The sequence below is a fragment of the Trachypithecus francoisi genome, unplaced genomic scaffold (genome assembly GCF_009764315.1).
Source record: "Trachypithecus francoisi isolate TF-2019V2 unplaced genomic scaffold, Tfra_2.0 Lachesis_group3, whole genome shotgun sequence".
Classification (NCBI taxonomy): domain Eukaryota; kingdom Metazoa; phylum Chordata; class Mammalia; order Primates; family Cercopithecidae; genus Trachypithecus; species Trachypithecus francoisi.
In genome coordinates this window covers 140151533-140164530 of record NW_022681468.1, presented here as the reverse complement: position 1 = coordinate 140164530, position 12998 = coordinate 140151533, and the positions used below count along the sequence as shown (strand labels likewise).

The window sequence follows — 12998 nt, the reverse complement described above, 5'->3', positions numbered from 1 at the left end:
GTTAGTTTGTCCTCTAGGGAGTTTCTATCAACTTACACTCCCAACAACAGTATACAAGTAGTTCACATTTCTCCATATTCTTTCCACATAATGACAGTTATGTCATCTAGTCAACCAAATGTAGTTGGATAAAATCTTGAGATATTAACTCAATCACTCCTTCTCCCACTACTACTAGGACCACAAATGACCCTCTTTATTTAACTAGATATATGCTTTGCTTCAGGAGGATCTGCAGAGTCAAATATAGAAGGAGAAAAATAGAACCAAACTTTTGCTTTTTGAGCACCAAAATAGGGTTTTGAAACTCATAGCAGCATCATTAGTCTGAATTTCAGCAATCTGGAATTTCACTAATTGGACTTTTGGAAAAAGAAGGGGGGGATTTCTTTAAGTATCAAAAGAATAAACTTTAAATGAGTCAAGACATTAAAATGATGACAAAAGGAGCAGAGTCGAAAGAAATTACTTTCCTTCATTTCCCATCCCAGCCTAGGGATAGAGGTCTTTGAGGAGGAGTTTAGAAACTGATAAGTGATGGCTAAAAGAAGTCTGGGTCCTGACCCGCCCCTGGATTGGTAGTGGATGAAGGAACCGTGTGGCTAATGGAATCCTCAGATAAATTTGGGGCAATCAGCAGAGTAAAGGGATTTTAGAAACTGAAGTGGCCGTATAAGAACACAAGTCCTCTTGGGCACAGAGAGGTGAGGAAGGGCAGCCACACTTTCCGTGGTGCCCCAGCAGAGTATGGAAGTCAGCCAAGAGGGAAAGCCAACAACAACCCTAAGAGAGCAGAGACCAGACAGGAACATAGACGTGGGAAGTACTGGGTGCCAGCAGGGTAGACACTGATGAACAGTGACAGGTGAGGCAATTGTGCATCACAGACTTGAACCAAATTTAACTGAAAATGCCTAGTTTAACTGTTCTGTCATCAGACAGAAAGAGGTTCAAGTTCAGTTTTAGAAAATTTAATGAGTTTCTATTCTTGCATGCCTGAGCACACTCTGGGCTGTGAAAGTTAGACAACCCAGCAGTGACAAAGCCTCCTACTACTTCTCTTCACATCCAATCAAATTTCAAGACCTATTCATTCTACCTCCAAAAAGCTGTCTATTTTATTCTACCCCTTCCTTCGCCCACGGTTCCAGTCCTGCTGCCCTTATTGGGGAAATAGTTACAAAAGTAGACCTTGTTGGTGGAAAGATTGGGATCAATGGCTGAAAGAATGAAGGAAGGGAGAAGGGAGGAAATAGAGACAGAATGAGGAAGGCAAGAAAGATGCTCATGGAACAGTCATAAAGCTTTAAGTTCTTATCTAATCCCCCAAATAAAATAAGCTATAGAGTAGTTATTTGTATCCCCATTTTACAAATGAAGAAACCAAGCAGAGAGAGGTTATTCACATATCAAAAGTTTCCCACTCAGTCTAAGCATGAAGCTGAGATTCCACCTCAAATCCAGTTGACAGGAAGCCATACTCTTTCTCCTACATCTGCTATTTCCCCTGCAAATTTATGCTGACTCTACTGGCTAATCTGGTGTCTGACCATTTACTCAAGTGAAGCAGTGAGATGCCTTCACAACTATATTTTTTAGATTAATTGATTAATTATTAAAGGGAATAAGAACACATCTAAGGTATGTTTAGGGAAACACATGGCAAGTGCACAGGCTCTGGGGCCAAGCTGCCTAATTCACATCCCACCTGAACCATGGACCACTTTGGGCAAGTTCCTTACCCTCTATATACTTCAACTTCCTAATCTGTCCAACAGGGAAAATAGTAATGCCTACGATTGAGTTTCTTAAGAACAAAATGAGGTAATACATATGTATTCCCTATACTGTTCTAGGCACTGTCTCAAAACATTTAGCAATAAGCTTATTAAAATCTAGATCCGTTTGCACCTATCTTCCTTCAGCAAGAGTCAAATTCTGAATAAGAGTGGTACTTCAAGATGTACAACCAAAGGCATCTGGCAGTTGCCTCCCCCACAAAGAAGCACCAAGATAGAGAGTAGATAATCATACTTCCAATATGTCATCTAAGAGAGAACACTGGAATTCAAGAGAGAAGTGACAGGAAACACCTAAAACAAAGAAGAAGGAAACAAGGCATCCTGCCTGGCTGGGAGCCCAGAAGGGCTCTCCAATGTAGGGAAAGTATAAGTGAGAGATGCCCGGTGGTCCACAATCCCACCACAGACTCCAATCCTAGCCATGAAAGAGCCTCTCAACCCTTTCAGACCCTGAAATTAACATAGGGAGCTGCCTGAAGACAAGGCAGTGCCATTGCCCCCAGAGAGGGAGCTCACACCAAGTCCCACATAACCACTCTAAATCCTAAGCAGCTATAGCAAAGTGTCATTTTGAGAGTCCAGCCCCACCAGACTACAACCTGCCTGCAGGCCCAACAGTACCTCCCTTTCCACATTCCTGGAGCTCCACTGACATTCCCCACCTGCAGCCACCACCACAGCCACCACTGCCACCATGGCCAAAGTGCAAAGACACTGACAGCAACCCCACCACCCTTCCAGCAACAGGACTTCATCACATTTTCACATGCCCTAAGGATAGGCTACCGGACAGATAACTGCCACCTACAGCCAAAGCACACCCTTCCCAGTCACCTGCCTAAGGCTGCGACTACTAAAAGCAATCCCACTCACCCCAGCAGCCAGCAGGGCCATAGTGCAGCTACTGCACCCCCAGCTGAGCATTCCACCAGAGGCCTTGGGATAACCCTGTCCCTGTCCACCACAGCCAGCACCCATACATACCACTGGACAGTGAGGAGAAGGGGAACATACAGACAGGTCTGTCCACCCTGGCTTTGACCACCCTCCATATGTCCAACCCCAGTGCATAAGCACACCACCTAGGGGCCTGGGGATCACCCTGCTCCATCATCATCCATCACCATGGCTCCATCCCCCATTGTGAGCACTCCTCCCAGAGACTAGAAGACAGGCTAACCCAGCCTGCCACTACCACCCAGCCTGCCACTACCACCACAGCTAGCACCCACCTGCACTTACCACCTGTGGACCTGACCAGCCTGCCACAGCCACTGCCAACACCAGCATAGACTATTTGGGAGCCAGAGAGTTGTCCAACCACTGCTACTGTCATTGCCTATGCCATGCCTGCAGCCCAGGGGCCCAAGGTTCAGCCTACTGCTTCTACTGCTGGCACCTGAGCAAGCCTCCTGGTGACCCAAGAATCAGCCCACCAGGACACACTAATACCAGTGCCAAATGTGCTATCCTTGGGCCCAAAGACAGGCAGGCCAGCCTGCCACTGCTCCCACTGGTGCCCAAGCCTGTCCCACCTGCTGTCCCCATGCCCAATAAAACTTCACTATAGCCTCCATTAACAGCCATACCCTAAGCCACTGAGGAAGTCACAGACACCACTGGCTTTGTTTACAAAAAAAAAAAAAAAGCCAAATAAATTACATGGAGACTATACTACTGCACACATCCAGAATCAAAGCCAAAGTGCCCTACCCAACAAATACCATAGATACATATTGAGGAAGTCCTCTCCTATCAAAGTAAATCCACGAAATTGGAAGAAGTGACTATTACACCAGATGTGCAGATAGCAACGTAAGGACATAAGAAACATGAAAAAGCACAGAAATATAATTCCAAAGGAACACCATAATTCTCCAGTAACAGATTCCAATGAATAGGAAATTTATGAAATTCCCATAAAAATAATTCAAAATAATGATATGAAAGAAGTGTAGTGAGATACAAGGGAACAAAGATAAACAATACAAAGAAATGAGAAAAACAATTCAGGATATGATTGAGAAATTTACTAAAGAGGTAGACATCACAACAAAGAACCAAACAGAAATCCTGCAACTGAAAAATTCATTGAATGAAATAAAAATTATATTTGAGAGCTTCAACAATAGACTAGATCAAGCAGAAGAGAGAATTTCAGAACTTGAAGACAGGTCTCTTGAAATAACCCAGTCAAACAAAAGTAAGACAAAAAAATTAGCAAGAGTATACAAAGCCTACATGACATGTGAGACAACACAAAGCAACCACATATCTGAATTATCAGCATTCCCAAAGCATCTAGTCACCTATAAAGGAGTCACCATCAGACTTACTGCAAACTTATCAGTAAAAACCTTACAAGTCAGAAGATAATAGGATAATACATTCAAAGTGCTGAAAGACAATATCTGGAAGTCAAGAAATACTATACCCTGCAAAGTTATCCTTTTTGGAGAAATAAAGTTATTTCTAAATAAGGTTACTTTATTGTAGAGAAATAAAATTACCCTCTTTGGAGAAATAAAGTCTTGCCCAGACAAGCAAAAGCTAAGGGAATTCAACACTACTAGAAAAGCCCTACAAGAAATAATTGAGGGAATCCTAAACCTGGAAGTAAAAGGGCAATATCTACTATTACAAATCACACATAAAAGTGCAAAACTCACTGGTAAAGCAAACACACATATGAGGAAGAGAAAGGACTCAAAGTTACAACTAAAGAAAACTACTGACATGAAAGTATATAACAAAAAAGAAAGGGACAGAAGATATATACAACATCCAGAAAAAAATTAACAATGTGACAGGAACAAAACCTCACATATCAATAGCAACTTTCAATGGAAATGAATTAAATTTTCCTCTTGAAACATATAGAATGGCTGAATGGGTTTTTTAAAAATGTGATCCAGATGGCCTGGATCTGGATCTATAAAAATGTGATCTATATGCTGCCTACAAGCAACTCCTTAACCTGTGAAGACACCTATAGACTGAAAGTAAAGGTATAGGAAAAGATGTTCCTCACAAACAGGAACCAACAGCAAGCAGGAAGAGCTATACTTATATCAGGTACAAGATACTTTAAGCCAAAAAGATCATTTTATAATGATAAAGGGATCAGTTCAGTAAGAGGATATTACAATAAGAGGATATTACAATTCTAAATATATATGTACCCAACACTAAAGCGCCCAGATATATAAAGCAAATATCACTAGATCTGAAGGGAGAAGTAGACTCCAATACAATAATAATGAGGGACTTCAACAGTACATTCTCAGCATTAAATAAATCATTTAGACAGATAATCAATGAAGAACAGTAGATTTAAACTGGACTTTAGATCAAATGGACTGAACAGACATCCACAGGATATTTTATCCAACAGTTGCAGACTACACATTCTTTTCACCAGCACATGGAACATTCGCCAGTACAGACCATAAGTTAGGCCTCAAAACGAGTCTCAACAAATTTTTGAAAATTGAAGTCATATCAAGTATCTTCTCAGACCACAATGGAATGAAACTAGAAATCAATACCAAGAGGAACTTAGAAACAATACACTACATGAAAATTAAACATGTTCCTGAGTGAATACTGGGCCAATGAAGAAAGTAAGATGAAAATGAAAAGATTTCCTCAAACATACGAAAATGGAAACAAAACACACCAAAACCTATGGGATACAGCAAAAGCACTGCTAAGAGAGAACTTTACAGCAATAAATGCTTATATCAAAAAAGTAAAAAGATTTTAAATAAGCAATATAATGAAATGACTGAAAGAACCTGAAAAGCAAAAACAAAACCCAAAATTGGTAGAAGGTAAAAGATAATAAAGATCAGAGCATACACAAATAAAATAAGCTAAAAAATACAAAGGATCAATGAAATGAAAACTTGTTCCTTTTTTTTGAAAAGATGAACAAAGTTAAACTTTTAGCTAGACTAACAAAGAAAAAAAGAGACAGGATCCAAAAAACAAAATCAGGAATGAAAATGAAGACATTACAACTTATGCCACAGAAATATATAAGATCAAGATTTTAAGAACAACTATATGCTAACTAACAGGAAAACCTAGAGGAAATGGATAAATTTCTGGACACATGCAACCTTCTAAGATTGAATCAGGAAGAAACAGAAAATCTGAACATACCAAAAGCCAGTAATAAGATTGAATCTGCAATAAAAAGTCTCCCAACAAAGAAAAAGCCAGAATTGGATGACTTCACTACCAGATTCTACCAAACGTGTAAAGAAGAACTAATGTAAGTTATCCTTAAGTATCCCAAAAAACTGAAGAGAAGGGAATTCTCTCTAACTTGTTCTACAAGGCCAGCATTACCCTGATACCAAAATCAGACAAGAACACAACAAAAAAAGAAAACTACAGGTCAATATCCCTGATGAACATAGACATAAATATCCTCAACTAAAAACTAACAAACTAAGTCCAACAGCAGGCTTGGGTGTGGTGGCTCCATGCCTTGTTTTGCTGTGTTTCCCAGGCTAGTCTCAAACTCCTGGGCTCAAATGATCCTCCTGTGGGAAGCCGAGGCAGGCAGATCATTTGAGCCCAGGAATATGAGACCAACCTAGGAAACATGGCAAAACTCTATCTCTACAAAAAATATAAAATTAGTCGGGTGTGGTGGTGGCTTATACCTGTAGTCCCCGCTACTCAGGATGCTGAAGTGGGAGGATCACTTGAGCCCAGGAGGTTGAGGCTGTAGTGAGCTATGATTGTACCACTGCACTGAAAGCCAGGTGACAGAGCAAGACCCTGTCTCAGAAAAAAAAAAAAAAAAAATCCTACAACAGATCAAAAATATAATATACCATGATCAAGTGAAATTTATCCCAGGAATGCAAGCATGGTTCAACATATGTAATAAATATGATACATCACGTCAACAAAATGAAGGACAAAAACCATATAGTTATCTCAATCGATGCAGAAAAAGCATTTGATAAAATTCAACATCGCTTCATGATAAAAACTCTCAACAAACTAGGTGTAGATGGAACACAACTCAACAGAATAAAATCTATATATGACATCCACAGCTAACATCATACTGAATGAGGAAGAGTTGAAACCCTTTTTCTAAGAACTAGAGCAAGACAAGGATGCTCACTTTTACCACTCCTATTCATCATAACTGAAAGCCCTAGCCAGAGCAATCAGGTAAGAGAAAAAAATGAAAGCCATCCAAATTGAAAAATAGAAGTCAAATTGTTCCTGTTTGCAAGCAACATGATCTCACATTCAGAAAAAAATCAAATGATTCCACCAAAAACTCTTAGAACTAATAACCAAATTCAGTAAAGTTTTAGGATATAAAATCAGTAGTGTTTCTATACATCAATAATGAAGTACCTGAGAAAGAAATCAAGAAAGCAATCCCATTTACAATAGCTATGAAAAAAAGAAAATACTTAATGATAAATTTAACCCAGGAGGTGAAAAACCTCCACAAGGAAAACTGCAGAACACCAGTGAAAGAAATTGGAGAGGGCACAAACAAATGAAAATATATTCTATGCTCATAGATTGGAAGAATTAATATTGTTAAAATGATCATACTACCCAATGCAATTTCTATCTAAATATCAATGTTATTTTTCACAGAAATGGAAAAAAAAATCCTAACATTCATATGGAACCAAAAAAGAGCCCAAATAGCCAAAGCAATCCTGACCAAAAAGAACAAAGCTGGAGGCATCACACTACCTGACTACAAAATATATTACAAGACTAAAGTAACCAAAACAGCATGGTATTGGTATAAAACAGACACATAGGCCAATGGAACAGAATACAGAACCCAGAAATAAATCCAAGCATTTACAGTCATTGGATTTTTGACAAAGACACCAAGTACACACACCAGAGAATAGACATCCTCTTCGATAAGTAGTGATGGGAAAACTGAATATCCATATGTAGAAGAATGAAAATGGACCCCTATCTCTCACCATATACAAAAATTAACCAATGTGAATTAAAGACTTAAATACAATCCCCCAAATGATATAACTACTAGAAGATAACATAGGGAAAACAACTTCCAGACACTGGTCTCTAGGCAATGATTTTATGGCTACGACCTCAAAAGCACAGGCAACAAAAACATAGACAAGTGAGACTACATGAAATGAAAAAGCTTCTGCACCACAAAGGAAACAATCAACACACTGAAGAGACAGTCTGTTGAAAGGAAGAAAGTATTTGCAAACTACTCATCCAACAAGGGACTAATATCCAGAATATACAAGGAACTCAATTCAACAGTAAGAAAACAATCCCATTAAAAAGCAAAGAACATGAATAGATGTTTCTCAAAAGAAGACACACAAATAGCCAACATATCTATGAAAAAATGCTCAACATCATAAACATCAGAGACATGCAAATCAAAACCACAATAAGATGTGATTTTATTTCAGCTGGAATAGCTACTATTAATAAATAAATAACAGATGCTGGTAAAGGGAGCTACGACACTTTGTTGGTGAGAATGTAAATTGGTACAGCCACTAGAGGAAACACTATGGAGATTTCTCCAAAAACTAAAAATAGAACTACCATATGATCTAACAACCCCACTACTGGGTATTTATTCAAAGGAAATGGAATTGTTATATCAAAGGGATATCTACACCCCACGTTTACTGTAGCACTGCTCATAATATCAAATATATGAAATCAACCCAAGTGTCCATCAATGGATGAATCAATAAAGAAAATGTGGTGTATACACATACAATGAAATACTATTCAACCATCAAAAAAGAATGAAATCCTACCATTTTAAGCAACATGAATGGAACCATGGGTTCCATATTAAGTCAAATAAGGCACAGAATGACAAGTTTCACATGTTCTCACTCCTATGTGAAAACTAAAAGAGTTGATCTCACAGAGAGTAGAATGATAGATACCAGATACTAGGAAGGTTGTATGGGTGGGAGTGGGGGGATGAAGAGAAGTTGGTTAATTAGTACAAATGTATAGTTAGATAGAAGGAATAAATTATAAAGTTCAACAGCAGAGTAGGGTGGCTATAGTTAGCAACCATGTGTTGTATATTTCAAGTTAGCCAGAAGAGAGGACTTTCTTTCCCAACACAAAGAAATGATAAAGACTCAAAGTGATGGATATCCTAAATATACTGACTTGAACATTATACATTCTATCCATGTAATAAAATATCACATGTGCCCCAAAAATATGTATATATATTATATATCAATTTAAAAAGAGTCAACCCAAAAATCAAAAGGCAAAGAATCTACTTTCAAAATTTTAATTGATTATTAAATAAGTTATTATTTCCCCAACTGATTTTATGGGGTCTATCATTAAAATTATATCAATAATAATATTTAAATTATATATATAGTAGCTAATTAAATTTCCCAATTTTTATTTGGCAAAGACATATGCAGTGTCTACTCATAGTTTCTAACCAGCATGATATAGCAGGTTTTGTTTTTTGTTTTTTTTTTTTTAACTGCAGGTAAAACAGAGAAGCTGGGAGATTCGTGTACAAGTACTATCAACTAGTGGTGCTGACTTTTAAGACTTCCTTTTCTTAAAGTTCAGGAAGAATAGTTTAATGACAGAGACAGAGACATACTACGGAAGCCACAGTGCTCTACTATTATATTGAAGGAAGGTTAGCTTCCTGTCTAGAATGGAGCAAGCGACAAGCAATTTGCCTCTGTGTCATCATTCTGCTTGGCCAGTCTCTAAGTGAGCTGAGCTTAGAGAAGCTACTACAAGCAACAAGTAAGCAAAACTTGTTATATAAGACAGTATTTTTAAAGTTCTAGGAAAATATTTATGCAGATTTTTAAATGCTCTTCTCCAAATAAAGTAACAAGAAATAAGGAAATGAAATAAATTGGTACATCTTAAGAAATATTATTTCTCAAACTTTAATATCTGTCCACTGTTACCTCCAATTTCAGCACTTATATATTTTCTGACACTGTGCAGTAGTTACACAAATTTCACAGTATTTTATTTCACATGAACAGTATATATCTGGGTTCAATAGTAACTATGTCAAAATATCTACTTTCTTTAATGCTGAAAGACTATTCCATCTTTATATGCCATCGACTACAGCTGTGTCTTCCAAACTTATCTGATCATGAGCTTCATCTAGGTGCTTATTAAATGCAAAGTCCCAAATCCCATTCCCTGTAGATTCTTAATTTGTAGGTCAGAATGAAGCTAGGGAATTGGTATTTTTAACAAGTATCTCATGATACTGATCACTCATCACCATGCAAGAGTTAGCAGGTACTGACCAAAGCACAATTTTAAAGGACAACTCAACATAGCTGATTTGAAATTCTTTTCTAAAAATACTTGAGAAATGCTGGAGGCCTGAAGACAATAATTCATTACTGATACCAACTTTATCTCAGTTTGTCACCAAAATGCATGGAAGCAGCTTAGGAAACATGCACAAAGAACTTTATACTAATTTAAGACCACAGGAAACTACAGCATAGCTTTCCACTTCTCAACTCTCTGATCTTTTTTCCCTCCCTCCCTCTCGTCCTTCCATCCTTTCCTCCTTCCTTCAACACCTACCTGAGTTCTTCTCTCACTTCCACAGCATTATTCCCTGCTATCACAAACACATCATTCATGTCATCAGTCAGCATGTTGCAGGCATAACCGATGTTGATGGCAGTTTCTAATACAAAATAAAGCCCAACTCAGTTAAAATGTTACTTAATAACATAAGTCCATTTTTAATGAAAGTTTTGAGGGCTTAGCTGTATTTTCTTACAGCCTACAGGCCCTCTCAAATTTACTACTTGCTAAACCCATGCACAAGTAGCAACAGCAACGAATGTGCAGCCTTCTCATCTAGTTTTCAGAAAAACCTTTTCATTCCCAAATCAGCACTCATGAAAATACCTTAAGATCTTGTGACATAATATGTACAAATATAAAGCCTTTGACCAGAAGTCCAAATACTGTCTTGGGAGAGCTAAACTACTAAACTTAGCCAGTATTTAATTCTGATATGGAAGACAACCTGAAGAAAAAAAACTCACAAAATGTTCAGTTGAATGAAAAAACAATGCTCTTACAAAGTTTTTATAGTTCTATCAAAGACAACCTTGCCATTTTCCCATTAAATATATGGAAATTTAGAATTTGACTATCATCTCAAAAACCACCCAGCACTGTTCTCCTAGAGAACTGGAGAATCAGATGGTGTTGGGTAATTCTTCCTCTAATTTTATAGAAATGGAACCTAAGATAATCAGATAACTCCTTCTATCTAATAGTTATTTGATTGTCTCTAACAGTACAGAATAATTAGACTCTAGCTAATTCTGTGGAATCATTAGTTTTGTCCTAAATTAAGGAAGGTAATTGATAAAATCTCAGCATATACCTTGTATAAACCACAGAAATTAAAGCTAAATAATAGTAAATTCATGGATATTTGTAATAATAGAACAGCTGTAACTGACCGAAATCAAACTCTATAGAATTTCTATCTAGTAACACACCCAAGTGCTCAACTTTCTACTGTTTATTTTTTGTGACCAATGATTTGGATAAAGATGTAGAGAACTGATTTATCACATCTGCAAATCCCCTAATGCTGTAAAAAAATACCTAATAAGTAGATAGAATTTTAACACAGGTGTGTGCCAGTTAATTGAATATTTTCAGTTTACAAATAGCCAAGCATAAAATCATTTTTGTTTTAATCATTACTGCTAGCAGTAGATCAAAAACATGTTGGTCCCCTTTTCTTTCATAGGAAATGTAGTAGAACATGATGACTCACTAATGATTTGGCATTCTGTCAGCCTGAAAGTCAATGAATTCTCATTGTACCTTGTATAGATAGTCCTGGAATTCAGCCAGGTCGCACTGTTACAGCCGTAGTAGCCTTATTAAAATGTCAAAATATTTATATAAACAGTTGATAAACAGCTGTTTCCCTGAGCGTCTTCAAAATGTTCCCATCACCCTGACACCTGCCCTAAGATCCTTCAAATTCTCCACCATCAAGAAACTAAAGGAGTAACTCAAGGTCTCCAATATCCTGCTTCAGTTCTGTGCCAATATCTGTCCTGACTGGGGACAGTGTTCATATAAACCAACTGTTAAACATTCTTAATACCATTGTTGCCTCTAGGTATAACGACTATATTCAAGAGGCAATTGGACTGAAACTCAGCTGACCCCAGCTTATACTATGGAAGGCATTTTGTTAGTTTGGTTTGTTTTAAAATAGATTCTTGCAATACATTAACTTTCTTTTCTCTATTTCAAGTCTTTCCTATGTGGCAGATGGGATGAATATTTAATTAATTAACCTTTCTGGTTAATTAAAATTTTGTGATATAAGTCATCTCCCCATTTTCAAAATACCATCATCATCCATTTTCAAGTTACCTTGTTTGTCTCCTGTTAGGACCCAGATCTTAATATTGGCTAGTGATAAACTTGCAACTGTTTCAATAACACCCTCTTGTAACTTATCTTCTACAGCAGTGGCACCTAGTAGCTTTATTGAAAAACAGAGAAAAACTTATGTTAATGCATGCAAACAACATCTATAACATCTACGGATTTCACTCACAGAGTCTGGAGGCCAAAGAATATGAATTGAAGACAGAAATTATGATACTTTGATATAGCAGGCAACCTATTTTGTGCGAAAGTGGGTTGGGAAGGACTTCAAAAGGAAGCTCCCAAATCAAGCCAACTTAACAGCAGAGATTCTGGGAGTTATTATTTACCTGAAGGGGCTGATATGCTCAGATAGAATGTTAGCGTGAGCAGTAAGAAGCCATTTGGACTTAAGAACTCCCCAGCTGCTTCCCCACTTATGTCAACAGCAGAGGGGTCCAAGGAATAGCCTTCATTCCATAGCCAGGAAGCTGATCACAAAAAGTCTAGTCATTCTTCTATATTAACAAACCAGCAGATGCCATAAACTAAAGTGAAGGTTCCTGCACGATTTTTTATCGAAAGACGAATAAAGCATACTCTCTAGTACCTCACAGTGGGTGAGCTCCTGACCACTGGGGCTTCAGGTAAGAGCGGTTTTTAGAATAGACCATGCTCTGGATAGCACAGATATCATCAGAATCTCATGGCCTACGATGGTTTAGAGCTGTGGCCCCATTC

At 37.7% G+C, this 12998-nt stretch overlaps 1 protein-coding gene across 4 annotated transcripts in view; it reads right to left on the bottom strand.

The window, feature by feature from the left end:
- ATP8B4 (ATPase phospholipid transporting 8B4 (putative)) overlaps positions 1-12998 on the bottom strand; it is a 270644-nt gene that overhangs the window by 52632 nt on the left and 205014 nt on the right. For all 4 annotated transcript variants that reach the window (XM_033190153.1, XM_033190150.1, XM_033190152.1 and 1 more), the window contains 2 exons: positions 12261-12372; positions 10425-10530 (listed from right to left, as the gene is read on the bottom strand). In XM_033190153.1, coding sequence (XP_033046044.1) covers positions 10425-10530; positions 12261-12372 — 218 coding nt within the window. The remainder of the gene's footprint in view (positions 1-10424; positions 10531-12260; positions 12373-12998) is intronic.